We start from the raw sequence: 24,946 nt of genomic DNA, 5'->3' as shown, positions 1-24,946 counted from the left end.
AGAGAGAGAGAGGACTAGAGAGAGAGAGACTAGAGAGAGAGACTAGAGAGAGAGACTAGAGAGAGAGAGACTAGAGAGATAGAGACTAGAGAGAGAGAGACTAGAGAGAGAGACTAGAGAGAGAGACTAGAGAGAGACTAGAGAGAGAGAGGCTAGAGAGAGGGAGGGAGGGGGTAGAGAGAGAGGCTAGAGAGAGACTAGAGAGAGAGAGACTATGAGAGAGAGAGACTAGAGAGAGAGAGGGAGGGTAGAGAGAGAGAGACTAGAGAGAGAGAGACTAGAGAGAGAGAGAGGGGGTAGAGAGAGAGACTAGAGAGAGAGACTAGAGAGAGAGACTAGAGAGAGAGAGCTAGAGAGAGAGAGGGAGGGGGGTAGAGAGAGACTAGAGAGAGAGACTAGAGAGATAGACTAGAGAGAGAGACTAGAGAGAGAGAGACTAGAGAGAGAGACTAGAGAGAGAGAGACTAGAGAGATAGACTAGAGAGAGAGACTAGAGAGAGACTAGAGAGAGAGAGACTAGAGAGAGAGACTAGAGAGAGAGAGACTAGAGAGAGAGACTAGAGAGAGAGACTAGAGAGAGAGAGGCTAGAGAGAGGGAGGGAGGGGGTAGAGAGAGAGGCTAGAGAGAGACTAGAGAGAGAGAGGGAGGGTAGAGAGAGAGAGACTAGAGAGAGAGATAGAGAGAGAGGGAGGGTAGAGAGAGAGAGACTAGAGAGAGAGGGTGTAGAGAGAGAGGGAGGGTGTAGAGAGAGGCTAGAGAGAGAGAGGGAGTGTGTAGAGAGAGAGGGGGGAGGCTAGAGAGACTAAAGAGAGAGAGGGTGTAGAGAGAGGGGGAGGGTAGAGAGAGGGAGGGAGTGTGTAGAGAGAGACTAGAGAGAGAGAGGGTGTAGAGAGAGAGGGGTAGAGAGAGGGGGAGGGAGTGTGTAGAGAGAGAGAGACTAACGAGAGGGAGTGTGTAGAGAGAGAGGGAGGGTAGAGAGAGAGAGAGGGTGTAGAGAGAGGGGGTAGAGAGAGGGGGAGGGAGTGTGTAGAGAGACTAACGAGAGGGAGTGTGTAGAGAGACTAACGAGAGGGAGTGTGTAGAGAGACTAACGAGAGGGAGTGTGTAGAGGGGGAGGGTGTAGAGAGAGAGACTAAAGAGAGGGAGTGTGTAGAGGGAGAGAGACTAACGAGAGGGAGTGTGTAGAGGGGAGAGGGGGGAGGAGTGTGTAGAGGGAGAGAGGGGTAGAGAGAGGGAGGGAGGGTGTAGAGAGAGAGACTAACGAGAGGGAGTGTGTAGAGGGAGAGAGACTAACGAGAGGGAGTGTGTAGAGGGAGAGAGGGGCTAGAGAGAGGGAGGGAGGGTGTAGAGGAGAGAGACTAACGAGAGGGAGTGTGTAGAGGGAGAGAGACTAACGAGAGGGAGTGTGTAGAGGGAGAGGGGGAGGGAGTGTGTAGGAGGGAGAGAGGGGGTAGAGAGAGGGAGGGAGGGTGTAGAGAGAGAGAAAACGAGAGGGAGTGTGTAGAGGAGAGAGACTAACGAGAGGGAGTGTGTAGAGGGAGAGAGGGGGCTAGAGAGAGGGAGGGAGGGTGTAGAGAGAGAGACTAACGAGAGGGAGTGTGTAGAGGGAGAGAGACTAACGAGAGGGAGTGTGTAGAGGGAGAGAGACTAACGAGAGGGAGTGTGTAGAGGGAGAGAGGGAGGGAGTGTGTAGAGGGAGAGAGACTAACGAGAGGGAGTGTGTAGAGGGAGAGAGACTAACGAGAGGGAGTGTGTAGAGGGAGAGAGACTAACGAGAGGAGTGTTGTAGAGGGAGAGAGACTAACGAGAGGGAGTGTGTAGAGGGAGAGAGACTAACGAGAGGGAGTGTGTAGAGGGAGAGGGGGAGGGTAGAGGGAGAGAGACTAACGAGAGGGAGTGTGTAGAGGGAGAGAGACTAACGAGAGGGAGTGTGTAGGAGGGAGAGGGGGAGGGTAGAGGGAGAGAGACTAACGAGAGGGAGTGTGTAGAGGGAGAGAGACTAACGAGAGGGAGTGTGTAGAGGGAGAGGGGGAGGGTAGAGGGAGAGAGACTAACGAGAGGGAGTGTGTAGAGGGAGAGAGACTAACGAGAGGGAGTGTGTAGAGGGAGAGAGACTAACGAGAGGGAGTGTGTAGAGGGAGAGGGGGAGTGTGTAGAGGGAGAGAGACTAACGAGAGGGAGTGTGTAGAGGGAGAGAGACTAACGAGAGGGAGTGTGTAGAGGGAGAGGGGGAGGGTGTAGAGGGAGAGAGACTAACGAGAGGGAGTGTGTAGAGGGAGAGGAGACTAACGAGAGGGAGTGTGTAGAGGGAGAGAGACTAACGAGAGGGAGTGTGTAGAGGAGAGAGACTAACGAGAGGGAGTGTGTAGAGGGAGAGAGGGGCTAGAGAGAGGGAGGGAGGGTGTAGAGAGAGAGACTAACGAGAGGGAGTGTGTGGAGGGAGAGGCAGGGCCGTAGCCCACAGCGGCGGCGGGTAGCGGCGGCCATGGCGGGCAGCTTCGAGTCGAGCGACTCGGGCCTGTGGTACTACCGGCAGATGGGGCGCTCGGAGGCGCAGAGTCGCCTGCAGGGACAGCGGCACGGCCTCTTCCTCGTCAGGGACAGCACCACCTGCCCCGGGGACTACGTGCTGTCTGTGAGCGAGAACTCCAAGGTGGGTTCAACCATCCAGCAGCAGCAGCACGACCACAACCACCACCACCATCATCATCCATCATCCACCACCATCATCATCAACATCATCAACAACATCCACCATCATCATCATCAACATCATCCACCATCATCAACATCCACCATCATCCATCATCATCATCAACAAACACCACCATCATCAACATCCATCATCATCATCATCCACCATCATCATCATCATCCACCATCATCAACATGCACCATCATCATCCACCATCATCAACATGCACCATAAACATCCACCATCATCAACATCCACCATCATGATCATCATCCTCCATCATCATCATCCTCCATCATCATCATCTACCACCATCATCATCCACCACCATCATCATCCACCATCATTATCATCCACCATAATTATCATCCACCATCATCTTGTTCATCCTCCATCATCCACCACCACCATCATCATCCACCACCATCATCCACCACCACCACCATCATCATCCACCACCATCAACATCATCAACATCATCCCACCACCACCACCATCATCATCCACCACCATCATCCACCACCACCATCATCAAGCACCAGGCACCACATCGTAACACCGCCACTGCCACAACACTTAGCGCACACACACACATGTAGCACACACACATACATGTAGCACACATGTAGCACACACACACACACATGTAGCACACACACACACACATGTAGCACACACACACACATGTAGCACACACACACACACATGTAGCACACACACACACACACATGTAGCACACACACACATGTAGCACACACACACATGTAGCACACACACACATGTAGCACACACACACACGTGTAGCACACACACACATGTAGCACACACACACATGTAGCACACACACACATGTAGCACACACACACACATGTAGCACACACACACATGTAGCACACATGTAACACACACACACACATGTAGCACACACACACATGTAGCACACATGTAACACACACACACACATGTAGCACACACACACATGTAGCACACACACACATGTAGCACACACACACACATGTAGCACACACACACACACATGTAGCACACACACACACGTGTAGCACACACACACATGTAGCACACACACACACATGTAGCACACACATGTAGCACACATGTAACACACACACACACATGTAACACACACACACACACATGTAGCACACACACACATGTAGCACACACACACACACATGTAGCACACACACATGTAGCACACACACACACATGTAGCACACACACACACACATGTAGCACACACACACATGTAGCACACACACATGTAACACACACACACACACATGTAGCACACACACACACATGTAGCACACACACACATGTAGCACACACACACACACATGTAGCACACACACATGTAGCACACACACACATGTAGCACACACACACATGTAGCACACACACACACACATGTAGCACACACACATGTAGCACACACACACACATGTAGCACACACACACACACATGTAGCACACACACACATGTAGCACACACACACATGTAGCACACACACATGTAACACACACACACACACATGTAGCACACACACACATGTAGCACACACACACACACATGTAGCACACACACATGTAGCACACACACACACATGTAGCACACACACACACACATGTAGCACACACACACACACATGTAGCACACACACACATGTAGCACACACACACACATGTAGCACACACACACACACATGTAGCACACACACACATGTAGCACACACACACACACATGTAGCACACACACACACACATGTAGCACACACACACACACATGTAGCACACACACACACACATGTAGCACACACACACACATGTAGCACACACACACACACATGTAGCACACACACACACACATGTAGCACACACACACATGTAGCACACACACACATGTAGCACACACACACACACATGTAGCACACATGTAGCACACACACACATGTAGCACACACACACACACATGTAGCACACACACACATACATGTAGCACACACACATACATGTAGCACACACACATACATGTAGCACACACACACACATGTAGCACACACACATGTAGCACACATGTAACACACACACACACATGTAGCACACACACACACATGTAGCACACACACACATGTAGCACACACACACACACATGTAGCACACACACGTGTAGCACACACACACACATGTAGCACACACACACACATGTAGCACACACACATGTAGCACACATGTAACACACACACACACATGTAGCACACACACACACACATGTAGCACACACACATGTAGCACACACACACACACATGTAGCACACACACATGTAGCACACACACACACACATGTAGCACACACACACACACATGTAGCACACACACACACACATGTAGCACACACACACACATGTAGCACACACACACATGTAGCACACACACACATGTAGCACACACACACATGTAGCACACACATGTAGCACACACACACACATGTAACACACACACACACATGTAGCACACACACACACATGTAGCACACACACACACATGTAGCACACACACACACACATGTAGCACACACACATGTAGCACACATGTAACACACACACACACATGTAGCACACACACACACACATGTAGCACACACACATGTAGCACACATGTAACACACACACACACATGTAGCACACACACACACACATCTAGCACACACACATGTAGCACACACACACACACATGTAGCACACACACGTGTAGCACACACACACACACACATGTAGCACACACACATGTAGCACACACACACATGTAGCACACACACATGTAGCACACACACACATGTAGCACACACACACACATGTAGCACACACACATGTAGCACACACACACACACATCTAGCACACACACATGTAGCACACACACACACGTGTAGCACACACACACATGTAGCACACACACACATGTAACACACACATGTAGCACACACACACACATGTAACACACACACACACATGTAGCACACACACACACACATCTAGCACACACACATGTAGCACACACACACACACATGTAGCACACACACACACATGTAGCACACACACATGTAGCACACACACACACACATGTAGCACACACACACACGTGTAGCACACACACACATGTAGCACACACACACATGTAGCACACACACACACATGTAGCACACACACACATGTAGCACACACACACACATGTAGCACACACACACACATGTAGCACACACACACACACACACGTGTAGCACACACACACATGTAGCACACACACACATGTAGCACACACACACACATGTAGCACACACACACACACACATGTAGCACACACACGTGTAGCACACACACACACACACATGTAGCACACACACATGTAGCACACACACACATGTAGCACACACACATGTAGCACACACACACATGTAGCACACACACACACATGTAGCACACACACACATGTAACACACACATGTAGCACACACACACATGTAACACACACACACACATGTAGCACACACACACACATGTAGCACACACACACACACACACGTGTAGCACACACACACGTGTAGCACACACACACATGTAGCACACACACACACATGTAGCACACACACACACACACATGTAGCACACACACGTGTAGCACACACACACACACACATGTAGCACACACACATGTAGCACACACACACATGTAGCACACACACATGTAGCACACACACACATGTAGCACACACACACACATGTAGCACACACACATGTAGCACACACACACACACATCTAGCACACACACATGTAGCACACACACACACGTGTAGCACACACACACATGTAGCACACACACACATGTAACACACACATGTAGCACACACACACACATGTAACACACACACACACATGTAGCACACACACACACACATCTAGCACACACACATGTAGCACACACACACACACATGTAGCACACACACACACATGTAGCACACACACACACATGTAGCACACACACACATGTAGCACACACACACACATGTAGCACACACACACATGTAGCACACACACATACATGTAGCACACACACACACATGTAGCACACACACACATGTAGCACACACACACACACACATGTAGCACACACACACACATGTAGCACACACACACATGTAGCACACACACGTGTAGCACACACACACACACGTGTAACACACACACACATGTAGCGCACACACACATGTAGCACACACACACATGTAGCACACACACACACAAAGCTCCTCCAGGTAGCCTCTAGATGGGCTGTAGGGGCAAGTGCTGCTAGTAGCGAGTAGCACCACCTATGATGCACACACAGACAAAGCTCCCCCAGGTAGCCTCTAGCAGGGCTGTAGGGGCAAGTGCTGTTAGCGACCACCACCTATGGAGGCTACCGGCACTGTGGCACACACAGAGGGGGTGGGTGTGCTATGTGTCCTATATATAGCACACATAGCACACACACACACACGCTTAGCACACACACACAGTGACACACACAGTGACACACACAGTGGCACACACAGTGACACACACACACAGTGACACACACACAGTGACACACACACAGTGACACACACACAGACACAATGACACAGACACAGCACACACACAGCACACACACAGACACAGTGACACACACACACAGCACACACACAGTGACACACACACAGCACACACACAGACACACACAGTGACACACACAGTGACACACACACAGCACACACACACACAGACACACACACAGTGACACACACAGTGACACACACAGACACACACACAGTGACACACACACAGTGACACACAGTGACACACACAGCACACACACAGTGACACACACAGCACACACACACAGCACACAGACACAGTGACACACACAGTGACACACACAGTGACACACACACACACAGTGACACACACAGTGACACACACACAGTGACACACACAGTGACACACACACACAGACACACACAGTGACACACACACAGTGACACACACACAATGACACACACACAGCACACACACACAGACACACACACACAGTGACACACACACAGTGACACACACAGCACACACACACAGTGACACACACACAGCACACACAGCACACACACACAGTGACACACACAGTGACACACACAGTGACACACACACAGCACACACACACAGTGACACACACACAGAGACACACACACAGTGACACACACAGAGCACACACACAGTGACACACACACAGCACACACACAGTGACACACACACAGTGACACACACACAGTGACACACACAGTGACACACACCATCAGCGGGTGAAGGGATGGAGCGGGGATTTTTTCCTCTTATCCGCTACTGGATGATGCAGTGGGCAATCGTGGTTCGAGCCTGCGGCCTGGTGGATTCATCATTGTCACTAGCACCATCACCATCACTAGCCATCACTATCATCACCATCACTAGTCATCACTATCATCACCATCACTAGCACCACCATCATCACCATCACTAGTCATCACTATCATCACCATCACTAGCACCACCATCATCACCATCACTAGCCATCACTATCATCACCATCACTATCATCACCATCACTAGCCATCACCATCACTATCATCACCATCACTATCATCACCATCACTAGCCATCACTATCATCACCATCACTATCATCACCATCACTATCATCACCATCACTAGCCATCACTATCATCACCATCACTAGCCATCACTATCATCACCATCACTAGCCATCACCATCACTAGCCATCACTATCATCACCATCACTAGCACCACCATCACTAGCCATCATCATCATCACTAGCCATCACTATCATCACCATCACTATCATCACCATCACTAGCCATCACTATCATCACCATCACTAGCCATCACTATCATCACCATCACTATCATCATCACCATCATCACTATCATCACCATCATCACTATCATTACCATCATCACTATCATCACCATCACTAGCCATCACTATCATCACCATCACTAGCCATCACTATCATCACCATCACTAGCCATCACTATCATCACCATCACTAGCCATCACTATCATCACCATCACTATCATCATCACCATCATCACTATCATCACCATCATCACTATCATTACCATCATCACTATCATCACCATCACTAGCCATCACTATCATCACCATCACTAGCCATCACTATCATCATCATCACTAGCACCACCACCATCATCACTAGCCATCACTATCATCATCATCGTCACTAGTCATCACTATCATCACCATCACTATCCATCACTAGCCATCAGCATCACTAGCCATCACTATCATCACTAGCCATCACTATCATCATCACTAGCCATCACTATCATCATCATCACTAGCCATCACTATCATCATCACCATCACTATCATCACCATCACTAGCCATCACTATCATCACCATCTCTAGCCATCACTATCATCACCATCACTATCCATCACTATCATCACCATCACTAGTCATCACTATCATCACCATCACTAGCCATCACTATCATCACCATCACTAGCCATCACTATCATCACCATCACTAGCCATCACTATCATCACCATCACTAGCCATCACTAGCCATCACTATCATCATCATCACTAGCCATCACTATCATCATCATCACTAGCCATCACTAGCCATCACTATCATCATCATCATTAGCCATCACTATCATCATCATCACTAGTCATCACCATCATCATCACTAGCCATCACTATCATCATCATCACTAGCCATCACTATCATCATCACTAGCCATCACTATCATCATCATCACTAGCCATCACTAGCCATCACTATCATCATCATCACTAGCCATCACTATCATTATCACTAGCCATCACTATCATCATCACTAGCCATCACTAGCCATCACTATCATCATCATCATCATCACTAGCCATCACTATCATCATCACTAGCCATCACTATCATCATCATCACTAGCCATCACCATCATCATCACTAGCCATCACTATCATTATCACTAGCCATCATTATCACTAGCCATCACTAGCCATCACTATCATCATCATTATCACTAGCCATCACTATCACTAGCCATCACTATCATCACCATCACTATCATCACCATCACTCGCCATCACTATCATCATCACTAGCCATCACTATCATCACCATCACTAGCCATCACTATCATCATCATCATCACTAGCCATCACTATCATCATCATCACTCGCCATCACTATCATCATCATCATCATCACTAGCCATCACTATCATCATCATCACTCGCCATCACTATCATCATCACTAGCCATCACTATCATCATCATCATCACTAGCCATCACTATCATCATCATCACTAGCCATCACTATCATCATCATCACTAGCCATCACTATCATCACTAGCCATCACTATCATCACCATCACTATGATCATCATCACTAGCCATCACTATCATCATCACTAGCCATCACTATCATCATCACTATCATCACCATCACTAGCCATCACTATCATTATCATCACTAGCCATCACTATCATCATCATCATCACTAGCCATCACTATCATCACCATCACTAACCATCACTATCATCACCATCACTAGCCATCACTATCATCACCATCACTAGTCATCACTATCATTATCATCACTAGCCATCACTATCATCATCATCACTAGTCATCACTATCATCATCATCACTATCATCACCATCACTAACCATCACTATCATCACCATCACTAACCATCACTAACCATCACTATCATCACCATCACTATCATCATCACTATCATCATCACTAGCCATCACTATCATCATTATCACTAGCCATCACTATCATCACCATCACTAGTCATCACTATCATTATCATCACTAGTCATCACTATCATCATCATCACTATCATCACCATCATCACTATCATCATCATCACTAGCCATCACTATCATTATCATTACCATCACTAGTCATCACTATCATCATCATCACTAGCCATCACTATCATCATCATCATCACTAGCCATCACTATCATCATCACTAGCCATCATCATCATCACTCGCCATCACTGTCATCACCATCACTATCATCATCATCACTAGCCATCACTATCAGCACCATCACTAGCCATCACTATCATCACCATCACTAGCCATCACTATCATCACCATCACTAGCCATCACTATCATCACCATCATCATCACTAGCCATCACTATCATCATCACTAGCCATCACTATCATCATCACTAGCCATCACTATCATCATCACTAGCCATCACTATCATCATCATCACTATCATCATCATCATCACTAGCCATCACTATCATCATCACTAGCCATCACTATCATCATCACTAGCCATCATCATCACTAGCCATCACTATCATTATCACTAGCCATCACTATCATCACCATCACTATCATCACCATCACTAGCCATCACTATCACCACCATCACTATCATCACCATCACTAGCCATCACTATCATCACCATCACTATCATCATCATCACCATCATCACCATCATCACCATCATCACTATCATCGCCATCATCACTATCATCGCCATCATCACTATCATCACCATCATCACTATCATTACCAGCATCACTATCATCATCACCATCACTAGCCATCACTATCATCATCATCACTAGCCATCACTATCATCACCATCACTAGCCATCACTATCACCATCACTATCATCATCACTATCATCATCATCACTATCATCATCACTATCATCATCATTATCATCATTACTATCATCATCATCACCAGCATCATCATCACCACTATCATCACCACCACCATCATCACCACCACCATCATCACCACCATCATTATCACCAGCATTATGCTCACTATGACCACCATCATCCTCACCACACACACTAGCACACACTAACTCACACACTTAGCACACACACACACACACCACCACACACATCATCATCATCCTCACCACACACACAGCACACACTAACTCACACACTTAGCACACACACACACACCACCACACACATCATCATCATCCTCACCACACACACAGCACACACTAACTCACACACTTAGCACACACACACACACCACCACACACATCATCATCATCCTCACCACACACACAGCACACACTAACTCACACACTTAGCACACACACACACCACCACACACATCATCATCATCCTCACCACACACACAGCACACACTAACTCACACACTTAGCACACACACACACACCACCACACACATCATCATCATCCTCACCACACACACAGCACACACTAACTCACACACTTAGCACACACACACCACCACACACATCATCATCATCCTCACCACACACACAGCACACACTAACTCACACACTTAGCACACACACACACACACCACCACACACATCATCATCATCATCCTCACCACCATCATCTTCACCACGATCACCACCACACCACGTCTATCCACTGTTCCCTCACTGTTATCAGCATTATAGCATCCACAGCTGTCAACCCGTATGGTTTATAAACCCCGTCGTCTTGTGCATAGACTCCAATGTTAAAGTCTCTACCCATAGACTCCAATGTTAAAGTCTCTACCCATAGACTCCAATGTTAAAGTCTATACCCATAGACTCCAATGTTAAAGTCTCTACCCATAGACTCCACTGTTAAAGTCTCTACCCATAGACTCCAATGTTAAAGTATCTACCCATAGACTCCAATGTTAAAGTCTCTACCCATAGACTCCAATGTTAAAGTCTCTGCCCATAGACTCCAATGTTAAAGTGTCTACCCATAGACTCCGATGTTAAAAGTGTCTACCCATAGACTCCAATGTTAAAGTCTCTACCCACAGACTCCAATGTTAAAGTCTCCCATAGACTCCAATGTTAAAGTCTCTGCCCATAGACTCCAATGTTAAAGTGTCTACCCATAGACTCCAATGTTAAAGTCTCTACCCACAGACTCCAATGTTAAAGTCTCTACCCGTAGACTCCAATGTTAAAGTCTCTGCCCATAGACTCCAATGTTAAAGTGTCTACCCATAGCCTCCAATGTTAAAGTCTCTACCCATAGACTCCAATGTTAAAGTGTCTACCCATAGCCTCCAATGTTAAAGTCTCTACCCATAGACTCCAATGTTAAAGTCTCTACCCATAGACTCCAATGTTAAAGTCTCTGCCCATAGACTCCAATGTTAAAGTGTCTACCCATAGCCTCCAATGTTAAAGTCTCTACCCATAGACTGCAATGTTAAAGTCTCTACCCATAGACTCCAAAGTTAAAGTCTCTACCCATAGACTCCAATGTTAAAGTCTCTACCCATAGACTCCAATGTTAACGTCTATACCCATAGACTGCAATGTTAAAGTCTCTACCCATAGACTCCAATGTTAAAGTCTCTCATAGACTCCAAAGTTAAAGTTTCACATAGAGTACAATGTTAAAGTTTCACATAGACTCCAATGTTAAAGTCTCTGCCCATAGACTCCAATGTTAAAGTGTCTACCCATAGCCTCCAATGTTAAAGTCTCTACCCATAGACTCCAATGTTAACGTCTATACCCATAGACTCCAAAGTTAAAGTCTCTACCCATAGACTCCAATGTTAAAGTCTCTACCCATAGACTCCAATGTTAAAGTCTCTACCCATAGACTCCAATGTTAAAGTCTATACCCATAGACTGCAATGTTAAAGTCTCTACCCATAGACTCCAAAGTTAAAGTGTCTACCCATAGACTCCAATGTTAAAGTCTCCCATAGACTCCAATGTTAAAGTCTCTCATAGACTCCAAAGTTAAAGTTTCACATAGAGTCCAATGTTAAAGTTTCACATAGACTCCAATGTTGAAGTCTCTACCCATAGACTCCAATGTTAAAGTCTCTACCCATAGACTCCAATGTTAAAGTCTCTACCCATAGACTCCAATGTTAAAGTCTCTACCCATAGACTCCAAAGTTAAAGTTTCACATAGAGTCGAATGTTAAAGTTTCACATAGACTCCAATGTTAAAGTCTACCCATAGACTCCAATGTTAAAGTCTCTACCCATAGACTCCAATGTTAAAGTCTCTACCCATAGACTCCAATGTTAAAGTCTCAGACTCCAATGTTAAAGTCTCTACCCATAGACTCCAAAGTTAAAGTCTCTACCCATAGACTCCAATGTTAAAGTCTCTACCCATAGACTCTGATGTTGTCTGTGTGTCTCTCCCTTGTCGTGGGACTTTGTAGGGTGATCGTTGAGGTTTATAAGGGGCACAGGGTGACCAATCTGGTCTCACTTGGTCTGTAGTAAGTTGGGGCACTGACAAGGGGTTGACAGCTCCACTCACCACACAGAGACCCACAGACTCACACAGAGACCCACAGACTCACCACCACTCAGAGACCCATAGACTCACAGAGACCCATAGACTCACCACTCACACAGAGACCCATAGACTCACAGAGACCCATAGACTCACAGAGACCCATAGACTCACAGAGACCCACAGACTCACCACTCACACAGAGACCCATAGTCTCACAGAGACCCATAGACTCACAGAGACCCATAGACTCACCACTCACACAGAGACCCATAGTCTCACAGAGACCCATAGACTCACAGAGACCCATAGACTCACCACTCACACAGAGACCCATAGACTCACAGAGACCCATAGACTCACAGAGACCCACAGACTCACCACTCACACAGAGACCCATAGACTCACAGAGACCCATAGACTCACAGAGACCCATAGACTCACCACTCACACAGAGACCCATAGATTCACAGAGACCCATAGACTCACAGAGACCCATAGACTCACCACTCACACAGAGACCCATAGACTCACCACTCACACAGAGACCCATAGACTCACAGAGACCCATAGACTCACAGAGACCCATAGACTCACCACTCACACAGAGACCCATAGATTCACAGAGACCCATAGACTCACCACTCACACAGAGACCCATAGACTCACAGAGACCCATAGACTCACAGAGACCCATAGACTCACCACTCACACAGAGACCCATAGATTCACAGAGACCCATAGACTCACAGAGACTCATAGACTCACAGAGACCCATAGACTCACCACCACACAGAGACCCACAGACTCACAGAGACCCACAGACTCACCACTCACACAGATCCATAGACTCACCACACAGAGACCCACAGACTCACAGAGACCCATAGACTCACAGAGACCCATAGACTCACAGAGACCCATAGACTCACCACCACACAGAGACCCATAGACTCACCACACAGAGACCCACAGACTCACACAGAGACCCACAGACTCACACAGAGACCCACATACTCACACAGAGACCCATAGACTCACAGAGACCCATAGACTCACCACACAGAGACCCACAGACTCACCACCACTCAGAGACCCATAGACTCACAGAGACCCATAGACTCACCACTCACACAGAGACCCATAGACTCACAGAGACGCATAGACTCACAGAGACCCATAGACTCACCACCACACAGAGACCCGTAGACTCACCACACAGAGACCCACAGACTCACCACCACACAGAGACCCACAGACTCACCACCACACAGAGACCCGTAGACTCACCACACAGAGACCCATAGACTCATCACACAGAGACCCACAGACTCACAGAGACCCACAGACTCACCACCACCACACAGAGACCCGTAGACTCACCACCACTACACAGAGACCCATAGACTCACCACACAGAGACCCATAGACTCACAGAGACCCATAGACTCACAGAGACCCATAGACTCACCACCACACAGAGACCCATAGACTCACCACACAGAGACCCACAGACTCACACAGAGACCCACAGACTCACAGAGACCCATAGACTCACAGAAACCCATAGACTCACCACACAGAGACCCACAGACTCACCACCACTCAGAGACCCATAGACTCACAGGGACCCACAGACTCGCCACCACCACACAGAGACTCATAGACTCACCACACAGAGACCCACAGACTCACCACCACCACACAAAGACTCATAGACTCACCACACAGAGACCCATATACTCACCACAGAGAGACCCACAGACTCACCACACAGACACCCACAGACTCATCACACAGAGACCCTTAGACTCACCACACAGAGACCCATAGACTCACCACACACAGACCCATAAACTCACCACACAGAGACCCATGGACTCACCACACACAGACCCATAAACTCACCACACAGAGACCCATGGACTCACCACACACAGACCCATAGACTCACCACACAGAGACCCACAGACTCACAGAGACCCACAGACTCACCACACAGAGACCCATAGACTCACCACACAGAGACCCACGGACTCACCACCACCACCACACAGAGACTCACAGAGACCCACAGACTCACCACACAGAGACCCATAGACTCACCACACAGAGACCCACAGACTCACCACACAGAGACCCACAGACTCACCACACAGAGACCCACAGACTCACAGAGACCCACAGACTCACCACACAGAGACCCACAGACTCACCACACAGAGACCCACAGACTCACCACACAGAGACCCATAGACTCACCACACAGAGACCCACAGACTCACCACACAGAGACCCACAGACTCACCACACAGAGACCCACAGACTCACCACATAGAGACCCATAGACTCACCACACAGAGACCCACAGACTCACAGAGACCCATAGACTCACAGAGACCCACAGACTCACCACACAGAGACCCACAGACTCACCACACAGAGACCCACAGACTCACAGAGACCCACAGACTCACCACACAGAGACCCACAGACTCACCACACAGAGACCCACAGACTCACCACACAGAGACCTACAGACTCACCACCACCACCACACAGAGACCCACAGACTCACAGAGACCCACAGACTCACCACACAGAGACCCACAGACTCACCACCACCACACAGAGACCCATAGACTCACCACACAGAGACCCATAGACTCACCACACAGGGACCCACAGACTCACCACACAGAGACCCACAGACTCACAGAGACCCATAGACTCAACACACAGAGACCCACAGACTCACCACACAGAGACCCATAGACTCACCACACAGAGACCCACAGACTCACCACACAGAGACCCACAGACTCACCACACAGAGACCCACAGACTCACCACACAGAGACCCACAGACTCACAGAGACCCACAGACTCACCACACAGAGACCCAAGGACTCACCATAGGGCACTGATTCACGAGGTTTGGACAGTGAACATTGAACAGTAATCTGATCCTTGATCCAATACTGCCCGGTGCTTTGTCGCCACTACGATAGTGACGGTGGTCGATAAAGCAGCAGTACCACTTTGTGTGCGATGGTGAGGGAGGCGGTGGGATGGGGAAGCTTACTGGCTGGCACCATGCGGATTTAATAGCTGCGCTGGACACTCCTCGGCCATAGGAACGCGGAATTTCCACCACTGTGGGCTCCGTGCAGGAGAGATGTCTTGGCGTACGTCTGCGTGAACTCTAACCATGTACGAAGACAAAGATCGCCCAGGTAGCCTCTAGCAGGGCTGTAGGGGCAAGTGCTGCTAGTGGCGAGTAGCACCACCTATGATGTACACACACACAGACAAAGCTCCCCCAGGTAGCCTCTAGCAGGGCTGTAGGGGCAAGTGCTGCTCGTAGCGAGTAGCAGCGCCTATGAATGCTACCGGCACTGCGTCATAACAGAGGGTATTGGGTGGCCAGCACCACACCACGCCCGACCGCCTTTGTCTCCCCACAGTGGTGATGTTTACTACACATTCACCCACTCACCCACCCACACATTCACCCACACACTCACCCACCCACCCACTCACTCACCCACCCAGTCACTCACCCACCCACCCACCCAGTCACTCACCCACCCACCCACCCACTCCCCCACCCACCCACCCACTCCCCCACCCATTCCCCCACCCACCCACTCCCCCACCCACCCACCCACTCCTCCACCCACCCACCCACTCCCCCATCCACCCACCCACTCCCCCACCCACACACCCACTCCCCCACCCACACACTAACCCACCGACTCACTCACCCACCCACTCACCCATCCACCCACTCACGCACTCACATACTCACCCACCCACTCACCCACCAACCCACCCACTCACCCACCCACGCACTCACCCACCCACATACTCACCCACCCACCCACTCACCCACTCACCCACATACTCACCCACTCACCCATCCACCCACTCACCCACACACTCACCCACCCACCCACTCACCCACCCACTCACCCACCCACGCACTCACCCACATACTCACCCACCCACCCACTCACCCACCCACCCACTCACCCACCCACCCACCCACTCACCCACCCACCCACTCACCCACATACTCACCCACTCACCCACATACTCACCCACTCACCCATCCACCCACTAACCCATCCACCCACTCACCCATCCACCCACTCACCCACCCACTAACCCACCCACATACTCACCCACCCACTCACCCACCCACCCACTAACCCACCCACCCACTAACCCACCCACTCACCCACCCACCCACTCCCCCACCCACCCACCCACTCCCCCACCCACCCACTCACTCACCCATCCACCCACCCACCCACTCACTCACCCACCCACCCACCCACTCACCCACCCACCCACTCACCCACATACTCACCCACCCACTCACCCACCCACTCACCCACCCACCCATCCACCCACCCACCCACTCACTCACCCACTCACCCACCCACCCACCCACTCACCCACATACTCACCCACCCACTCACCCACCCACCCACTCACCCACCCACCCACTCACCCACCCACTCACCCATCCACCCACCCACTCACCCACCCACCCACTAACCCACCCACCCACCCACCCCGCAGGTCTCCCACTACATCATTAACAGCCTACCGGGGCGCTTCAAGATCGGCGACCAGGAGTTCGACAACCTCCCTGCTCTCCTCGAGTTCTACAAGATCCACTACCTGGACACCACCACGCTGATCGAGCCCGTGGCCCGGAACAACGTGACCTCCCAGCAGCAGCAGCAGCAGCACCTGGCGTCCGTCGTCGCTGGCTCGCTGTGCCCGGTGCCACCCAGCGAGGACAACTGCGAGTACGTGCGGGCACTGTTTGACTTCAAGGTGAGATATAGTAGTGTATAGTGTATAGTAGTGTATAGTAGTGTAGTGTGTAGTGTAGTGTGTAGTAGTGTAGTGAGTACGTGCGGGCCCTGTTTGACTTCAAGGTGAGATTTAGTGTAGTGTATAGTGTATAGTAGTGTATAGTAGTGTAGTGTGTAGTGTAGTGTGTAGTAGTGTAGTGAGTACGTGCGGGCCCTGTTTGACTTCAAGGTGAGATTTAGTAGTGTATAGTGTAGTGTATAGTGTAGTGTAATGTATAGTGTAGTGTAGTGTATAGTGTAGTGTATAGTGTAGTGTATAGTGTAGTGTATAGTAGTGTAGTGAGTACGTGCGGGCACTGTTTGACTTCAAGGTGAGATTTAGTGTAGTGTATAGTGTATAGTAGTGTATAGTAGTGTAGTGTGTAGTAGTGTAGTGAGTACGTGCGGGCCCTGTTTGACTTCAAGGTGAGATATAGTAGTGTATAGTGTAGTGTATAGTGTAGTGTAGTGTGTAGTGTAATGTATAGTGTAGTATGTAGTGTAGTGTATAGTGTAGTGTGTAGTGTAGTGTATAGTGTAGTGTATAGTGTAGTGTATAGTGTAGTGTATAGTGTAGTGTATAGTAGTGTAGTGAGTACGTGTGGGCACTGTTTGACTTCAAGGTGAGATTTAGTGTAGTGTATAGTGTATAGTAGTGTATAGTAGTGTAGTGTGTAGTGTAGTGTGTAGTAGTGTAGTGAGTACGTGCGGGCACTGTTTGACTTCAAGGTGAGATATAGTAGTGTATAGTGTATAGTAGTGTATAGTAGTGTAGTGTGTAGTGTAGTGTGTAGTAGTGTAGTGAGTACGTGCGGGCACTGTTTGACTTCAAGGTGAGATATAGTAGTGTATAGTGTAGTGTATAGTGTAGTGTAATGTATAGTGTAGTGTAGTGTATAGTGTAGTGTATAGTGTAGTGTATAGTGTAGTGTATAGTGTAGTGTATAGTAGTGTAGTGAGTACGTGCGGGCACTGTTTGACTTCAAGGTGAGATTTAGTGTAGTGTATAGTGTATAGTAGTGTATAGTAGTGTAGTGTGTAGTGTAGTGTGTAGTAGTGTAGTGAGTACGTGCGGGCACTGTTTGACTTCAAGGTGAGATATAGTAGTGTATAGTGTAGTGTATAGTGTAGTGTAATGTATAGTGTAGTGTAGTGTATAGTGTAGTGTATAGTGTAGTGTATAGTGTAGTGTATAGTGTAGTGTATAGTAGTGTAGTGAGTACGTGCGGGCACTGTTTGACTTCAAGGTGAGATTTAGTGTAGTGTATAGTGTATAGTAGTGTATAGTAGTGTAGTGTGTAGTGTAGTATGTAGTAGTGTAGTGAGTACGTGCGGGCACTGTTTGACTTCAAGGTGAGATATAGTAGTGTATAGTGTAGTGTATAGTGTAGTGTATAGTGTAGTGTATAGTGTAGTGTATAGTGTAGTGTATAGTGTAGTGTATAGTAGTGTAGCGAGTACGTGCGGGCACTGTTTGACTTCAAGGTGAGATTTAGTGTAGTGTATAGTGTATAGTAGTGTATAGTAGTGTAGTGTGTAGTGTAGTGTATAGTAGTGTAGTGAGTACGTGCGGGCACTGTTTGACTTCAAGGTGAGATTTAGTGTAGTGTATAGTGTATAGTAGTGTATAGTAGTGTAGTGTGTAGTAGTGTAGTGAGTACGTGCGGGCCCTGTTTGACTTCAAGGTGAGATATAGTAGTGTATAGTGTAGTGTATAGTGTAGTGTGTAGTGTAATGTATAGTGTAGTGTGTAGTGTATAGTGTAGTGTATAGTGTAGTGTATAGTGTAGTGTATAGTGTAGTGTATAGTGTAGTGTATAGTAGTGTAGTGAGTACGTGCGGGCACTGTTTGACTTCAAGGTGAGATTTAGTGTAGTGTATAGTGTATAGTAGTGTATAGTAGTGTAGTGTGTAGTAGTGTAGTGAGTACGTGCGGGCACTGTTTGACTTCAAGGTGAGATATAGTGTAGTGTATAGTGTAGTGTATAGTGTAGTGTATAGTGTAGTGTATAGTAGTGTAGTGAGTACGTGCGGGCCCTGTTTGACTTCAAGGTGAGATATAGTGTATAGTGTAGTGTATAGTGTAGTGTATAGTAGTGTATAGTGTAGTGTGTAGTGTATAGTGTATAGTAGTGTAGTGTATAGTGTATAGTAGTGTAGTGTATAGTAGTGTAGTGTATAGTAGTGTATAGTGTAGTGAGTATGTGCGGGCCCTGTTTGACTTCAAGGTGAGTCGTAGTAGTGTATAGTGTAGTGTATAGTAGTGTAGTGTATAGTGTCGTGTATAGTGTAGTGTATAGTAGTGTATAGTAGTGTAGTGTATAGTGTAGTGTAGTGTATAGTGTAGTGTATAGTAGTGTATAGTAGTGTAGTGTAGAGTAGTGTAGTGTGTAGTGTATAGTAGTGTGTAGTGTAGTGTATAGTGTAGTGTATAGTGTATAGTGTAGTGTATAGTAGTGTAGTGTGTAGTGTATAGTAGTGTGTAGTGTAGTGTATAGTATAGTGTATAGTGTAGTGTATAGTGTAGTGTATAGTGTAGTGTGTAGTAGTGTAGTGTATAGTGTAGTGTATAGTGTAGTGTATAGTGTAGTGTATAGTGTAGTGTGTAGTGTAGTGTATAGTGTAGTGTATAGTGTAGTGTGTAGTGTAGTGTATAGTAGTGTATAGTGTAGTGTATAGTAGTGTATAGTAGTGTATAGTGTAGTGTATAGTGTAGTGTATAGTGTAGTAGTGTATAGTAGTGTAGTGTATAGTGTAGTGTATAGTGTAGTGTGTAGTGTATAGTAATGTATAGTGTAGTGTATAGTAGTGTAGTGTATAGTAGTGTAGTGTATAGTAGTGTAGTGTATAGTAGTGTAGTGTATAGTGTAGTGTATAGTGTAGTGTATAGTAGTGTAGTGTATAGTGTAGTGTATAGTAGTGTATAGTAATGTAGTGTATAGTAGTGTATAGTGTATAGTAGTGTATAGTGTAGTGTATAGTCTAGTGTGTAGTAGTGTATAGTGTAGTGTATAGTGGTGTATAGTGTAGTGTGTAGTGTAGTGTATAGTGTAGTGTATAGTGTAGTGTATAGTGTAGTGTATAGTGTAGTGTATAGTAGTGTATAGTAGTGTATAGTGTAGTGTATAGTGTAGTAGTGTATAGTAGTGTAGTGTATAGTGTAGTGTGTAGTGTAGTGTATAGTGTAGTGTGTAGTGTAGTGTATAGTGTAGTGTATAGTGTAGTGTGTAGTGTATAGTGTAGTGTATAGTAGTGTATAGTGTAGTGTGTAGTGTAGTGTGTAGTGTATAGTGTAGTGTATAGTAGTGTATAGTGTAGTGTGTAGTGTATAGTAGTGTAGTGTATAGTGTAGTGTATAGTAGTGTATAGTAGTGTAGTGTATAGTAGTGTAGTGTGTAGTGTATAGTAGTGTGTAGTGTATAGTGTAGTGTATAGGAGTGTAGTGTATAGTGTAGTGTATAGTAGTGTAGTGTATAGTAGTGTATAGTAGTGTAGTGTATAGTAGTGTATTGTGTAGTGTATAGTAGTGTATAGTAGTGTATAGTGTAGTGTATATTGTAGTGTATAGTGTAGTGTATAGTGTAGTAGTGTATAGTAGTGTAGTGTATAGTGTAGTGTATAGTAATGTATAGTGTAGTGTATAGTAGTGTAGTGTATAGTGTAGTGTATAGTAGTGTATAGTGTAGTGTATAGTGTAGTGTATAGTAGTGTAGTGTATAGTGTAGTGTATAGTAGTGTAGTGTATAGTGTAGTGTATAGTAGTGTATAGTGTATAGTAGTGTAGTGTATAGTGTAGTGTATAGTGTAGTGTATAGTCTAGTGTGTAGTAGTGTATAGTCTAGTGTGTAGTAGTGTATAGTGTAGTGTATAGTAGTGTATAGTGTAGTGTGTAGTGTATAGTGTAGTGTATAGTGTAGTGTATAGTGTAGTGTGTAGTGTATAGTGTAGTGTATAGTAGTGTATAGTGTAGTGTAGTGTATAGTGTAGTGTATAGTAGTGTGTAGTGTAGTGTATTGTAGTGTAGTGTATAGTGTAGTGTATAGTAGTGTAGTGTATAGTGTAGTGTATAGTGTAGTGTATAGTAGTGTGCATAGTAGTGTATAGTGAAGTGTATAGTGTAGTGTATAGTGTAGTGTATAGTAGTGTGTATAGTAGTGTGTATAGTAGTGTATAGTGTAGTGTATAGCGTATAGTGTATAGTAGTGTGTAGTAGTGTATAGTGTTGTGTATAGTAGTGTAGTGTATTGTATAGTGTAGTGTATAGTGTGTAGTTGTGTAGTGTATAGTGTAGTGTATAGTAGTGTAGTGAGTACATAGGTGAGGTCGTAGTGTAGTGTATAGTAGTGTATAGTGTAATAGTGTGTAGTGCATAGTGTGTAGTGTAATAGTGTGTAGTGCATAGTGTGTAGTGTGTAGTGTATAGTATAGTGTAGTGTGTAATAGTGTAGTGTATAGTATAGTAGTGTATAGTAGTGTAGTGTGTAGTATAGTCGTGTATAGTATAGTAGTGTATAGTATAGTAGTGTATAGTGTAATAATGTATAGTGTGTAGTGTATAGTGTGTAGTGTATAGTGTAGTGTAGTGTGTAGTAGTGTATAGTGTAGTGTATAGTAGTGTAGTGTGTAGTGTATAATGTAGTGTATAGTAGTGTAGTGTGTAGTAATGTGTAGTGTGTAGTAGTGTATAGTGTAGTGTATAGTAGTGTAGTGTATCGTAGTGTAGTGTGTAGTAGTGTAGTGTATAGTGTAGTGTATAGTGTAGTGTATAGTAGTGTAGTGTGTAGTAGTGTATAGTGTAGTGTATAGTAGTGTAGTGTGTAGTAGTGTATAGTGTAGTGTATAGTATAGTGTAGTGTGTAGTAGTGTATAGTGTAGTGTATAGTAGTGTAGTGTATAGTGTAATAGTGTGTCGTGTATAGTGTAGTGTATAGTGTATAGTATAGTGTGTAGTGTATAGTGTAGTGTGTAGTATAGTCGTGTATAGTATAGTAGTGTATAGTGTAATAATATATAGTGTGTAGTGTATAGTGTAGTGTATAGTGTAGTGTATAGTAGTGCATAGTGTAGTGTATAGTAGTGTAGTGTGTAGTAGTGTATAGTGTAATAATGTATAGTGTGTAGTGTATAGTGTAGTGTATAGTATAGTGTAGTGTGTAGTAGTGTATAGTGTAGTGTATAGTAGTGTAGTGTGTAGTAGTGTAGTGTATAGTGGTGTAGTGTGTATTAGTATAGCATAGTGTATAGTAGTGCAGTGTGTATTAGTATAGCATAGTGTATAGTAGTGCAGTGTGTATTAGTATAGCATAGTGTATAGTAGTGCAGTGTGTATTAGTATATCATAGTGTATAGTAGTGCAGTGTGTATTAGTATAGCATAGTGTATAGTAGTGCAGTGTGTATTAGTATAGCATAGTGTATAGTAGTGCAGTGTGTATTAGTATAGCATAGTGTATAGTAGTGCAGTGTGTATTAGTATAGCATAGTGTATAGTGCAGTGTGTATTAGTATAGCATAGTGTATAGTAGTGCAGTGTGTATTAGTATAGCATAGTGTATAGTAGTGCAGTGTGTATTAGTATAGCATAGTGTATAGTGCAGTGTGTATTAGTATAGCATAGTGTATAGTAGTGCAGTGTGTATTAGTATAGCATAGTGTATAGTAGTGCAGTGTGTATTAGTATAGCATAGTGCAGTGTGTATTAGTATAGCATAATGTATAGTAGTGCAGTGTGTATTAGTATAGCATAATGTATAGTAGTGCAGTGTGTATTAGTATAGCATAGTGTATAGTGCAGTGTGTATTAGTATAGCATAGTGTATAGTACAGTGTGTATTAGTATAGCATAGTGTATAGTGCAGTGTGTATTAGTATAGCATAGTGTATAGTGGTGCAGTGTGTATTAGTATAGCATAGTGTATAGTAGTGCAGTGTGTATTAGTATAGCATAGTGTATAGTAGTGTAGTGTGTATTAGTATAGCATAGTGT

The 24,946-nt window shown here is 46.0% G+C and overlaps 2 protein-coding genes across 2 annotated transcripts in view; one reads left to right on the top strand and one right to left on the bottom strand.

Moving 5' to 3' along the window:
• Positions 1-2,488, bottom strand: part of LOC116937359 (uncharacterized) — a 14,831-nt gene extending 12,343 nt beyond the window's left edge. Inside the window, exon 1 of the mRNA XM_076058619.1 lies at positions 2,464-2,488. Within this exon, the coding sequence (XP_075914734.1) occupies positions 2,464-2,488 (25 nt within the window). The remainder of the gene's footprint in view (positions 1-2,463) is intronic.
• LOC116937356 (crk-like protein) overlaps positions 2,369-24,946 on the top strand; it is a 46,104-nt gene continuing 23,526 nt past the window's right edge. The window contains exons 1-2 of the mRNA XM_032944422.2: positions 2,369-2,654; positions 18,681-18,941. Coding sequence (XP_032800313.2) covers positions 2,487-2,654; positions 18,681-18,941 — 429 coding nt within the window. The 5' untranslated portion in view covers positions 2,369-2,486. The remainder of the gene's footprint in view (positions 2,655-18,680; positions 18,942-24,946) is intronic.

This window comes from Petromyzon marinus (genome assembly GCF_048934315.1).
Source record: "Petromyzon marinus isolate PM22_M1 ecotype Great Lakes invasive population chromosome 77 unlocalized genomic scaffold, UKy_Petmar_22M1.pri1.0 chr77_unloc.3, whole genome shotgun sequence".
Taxonomy (NCBI): Eukaryota; Metazoa; Chordata; class Hyperoartia; order Petromyzontiformes; family Petromyzontidae; genus Petromyzon; species Petromyzon marinus.
This window is presented reverse-complemented; position numbering and strand designations above follow the sequence as displayed.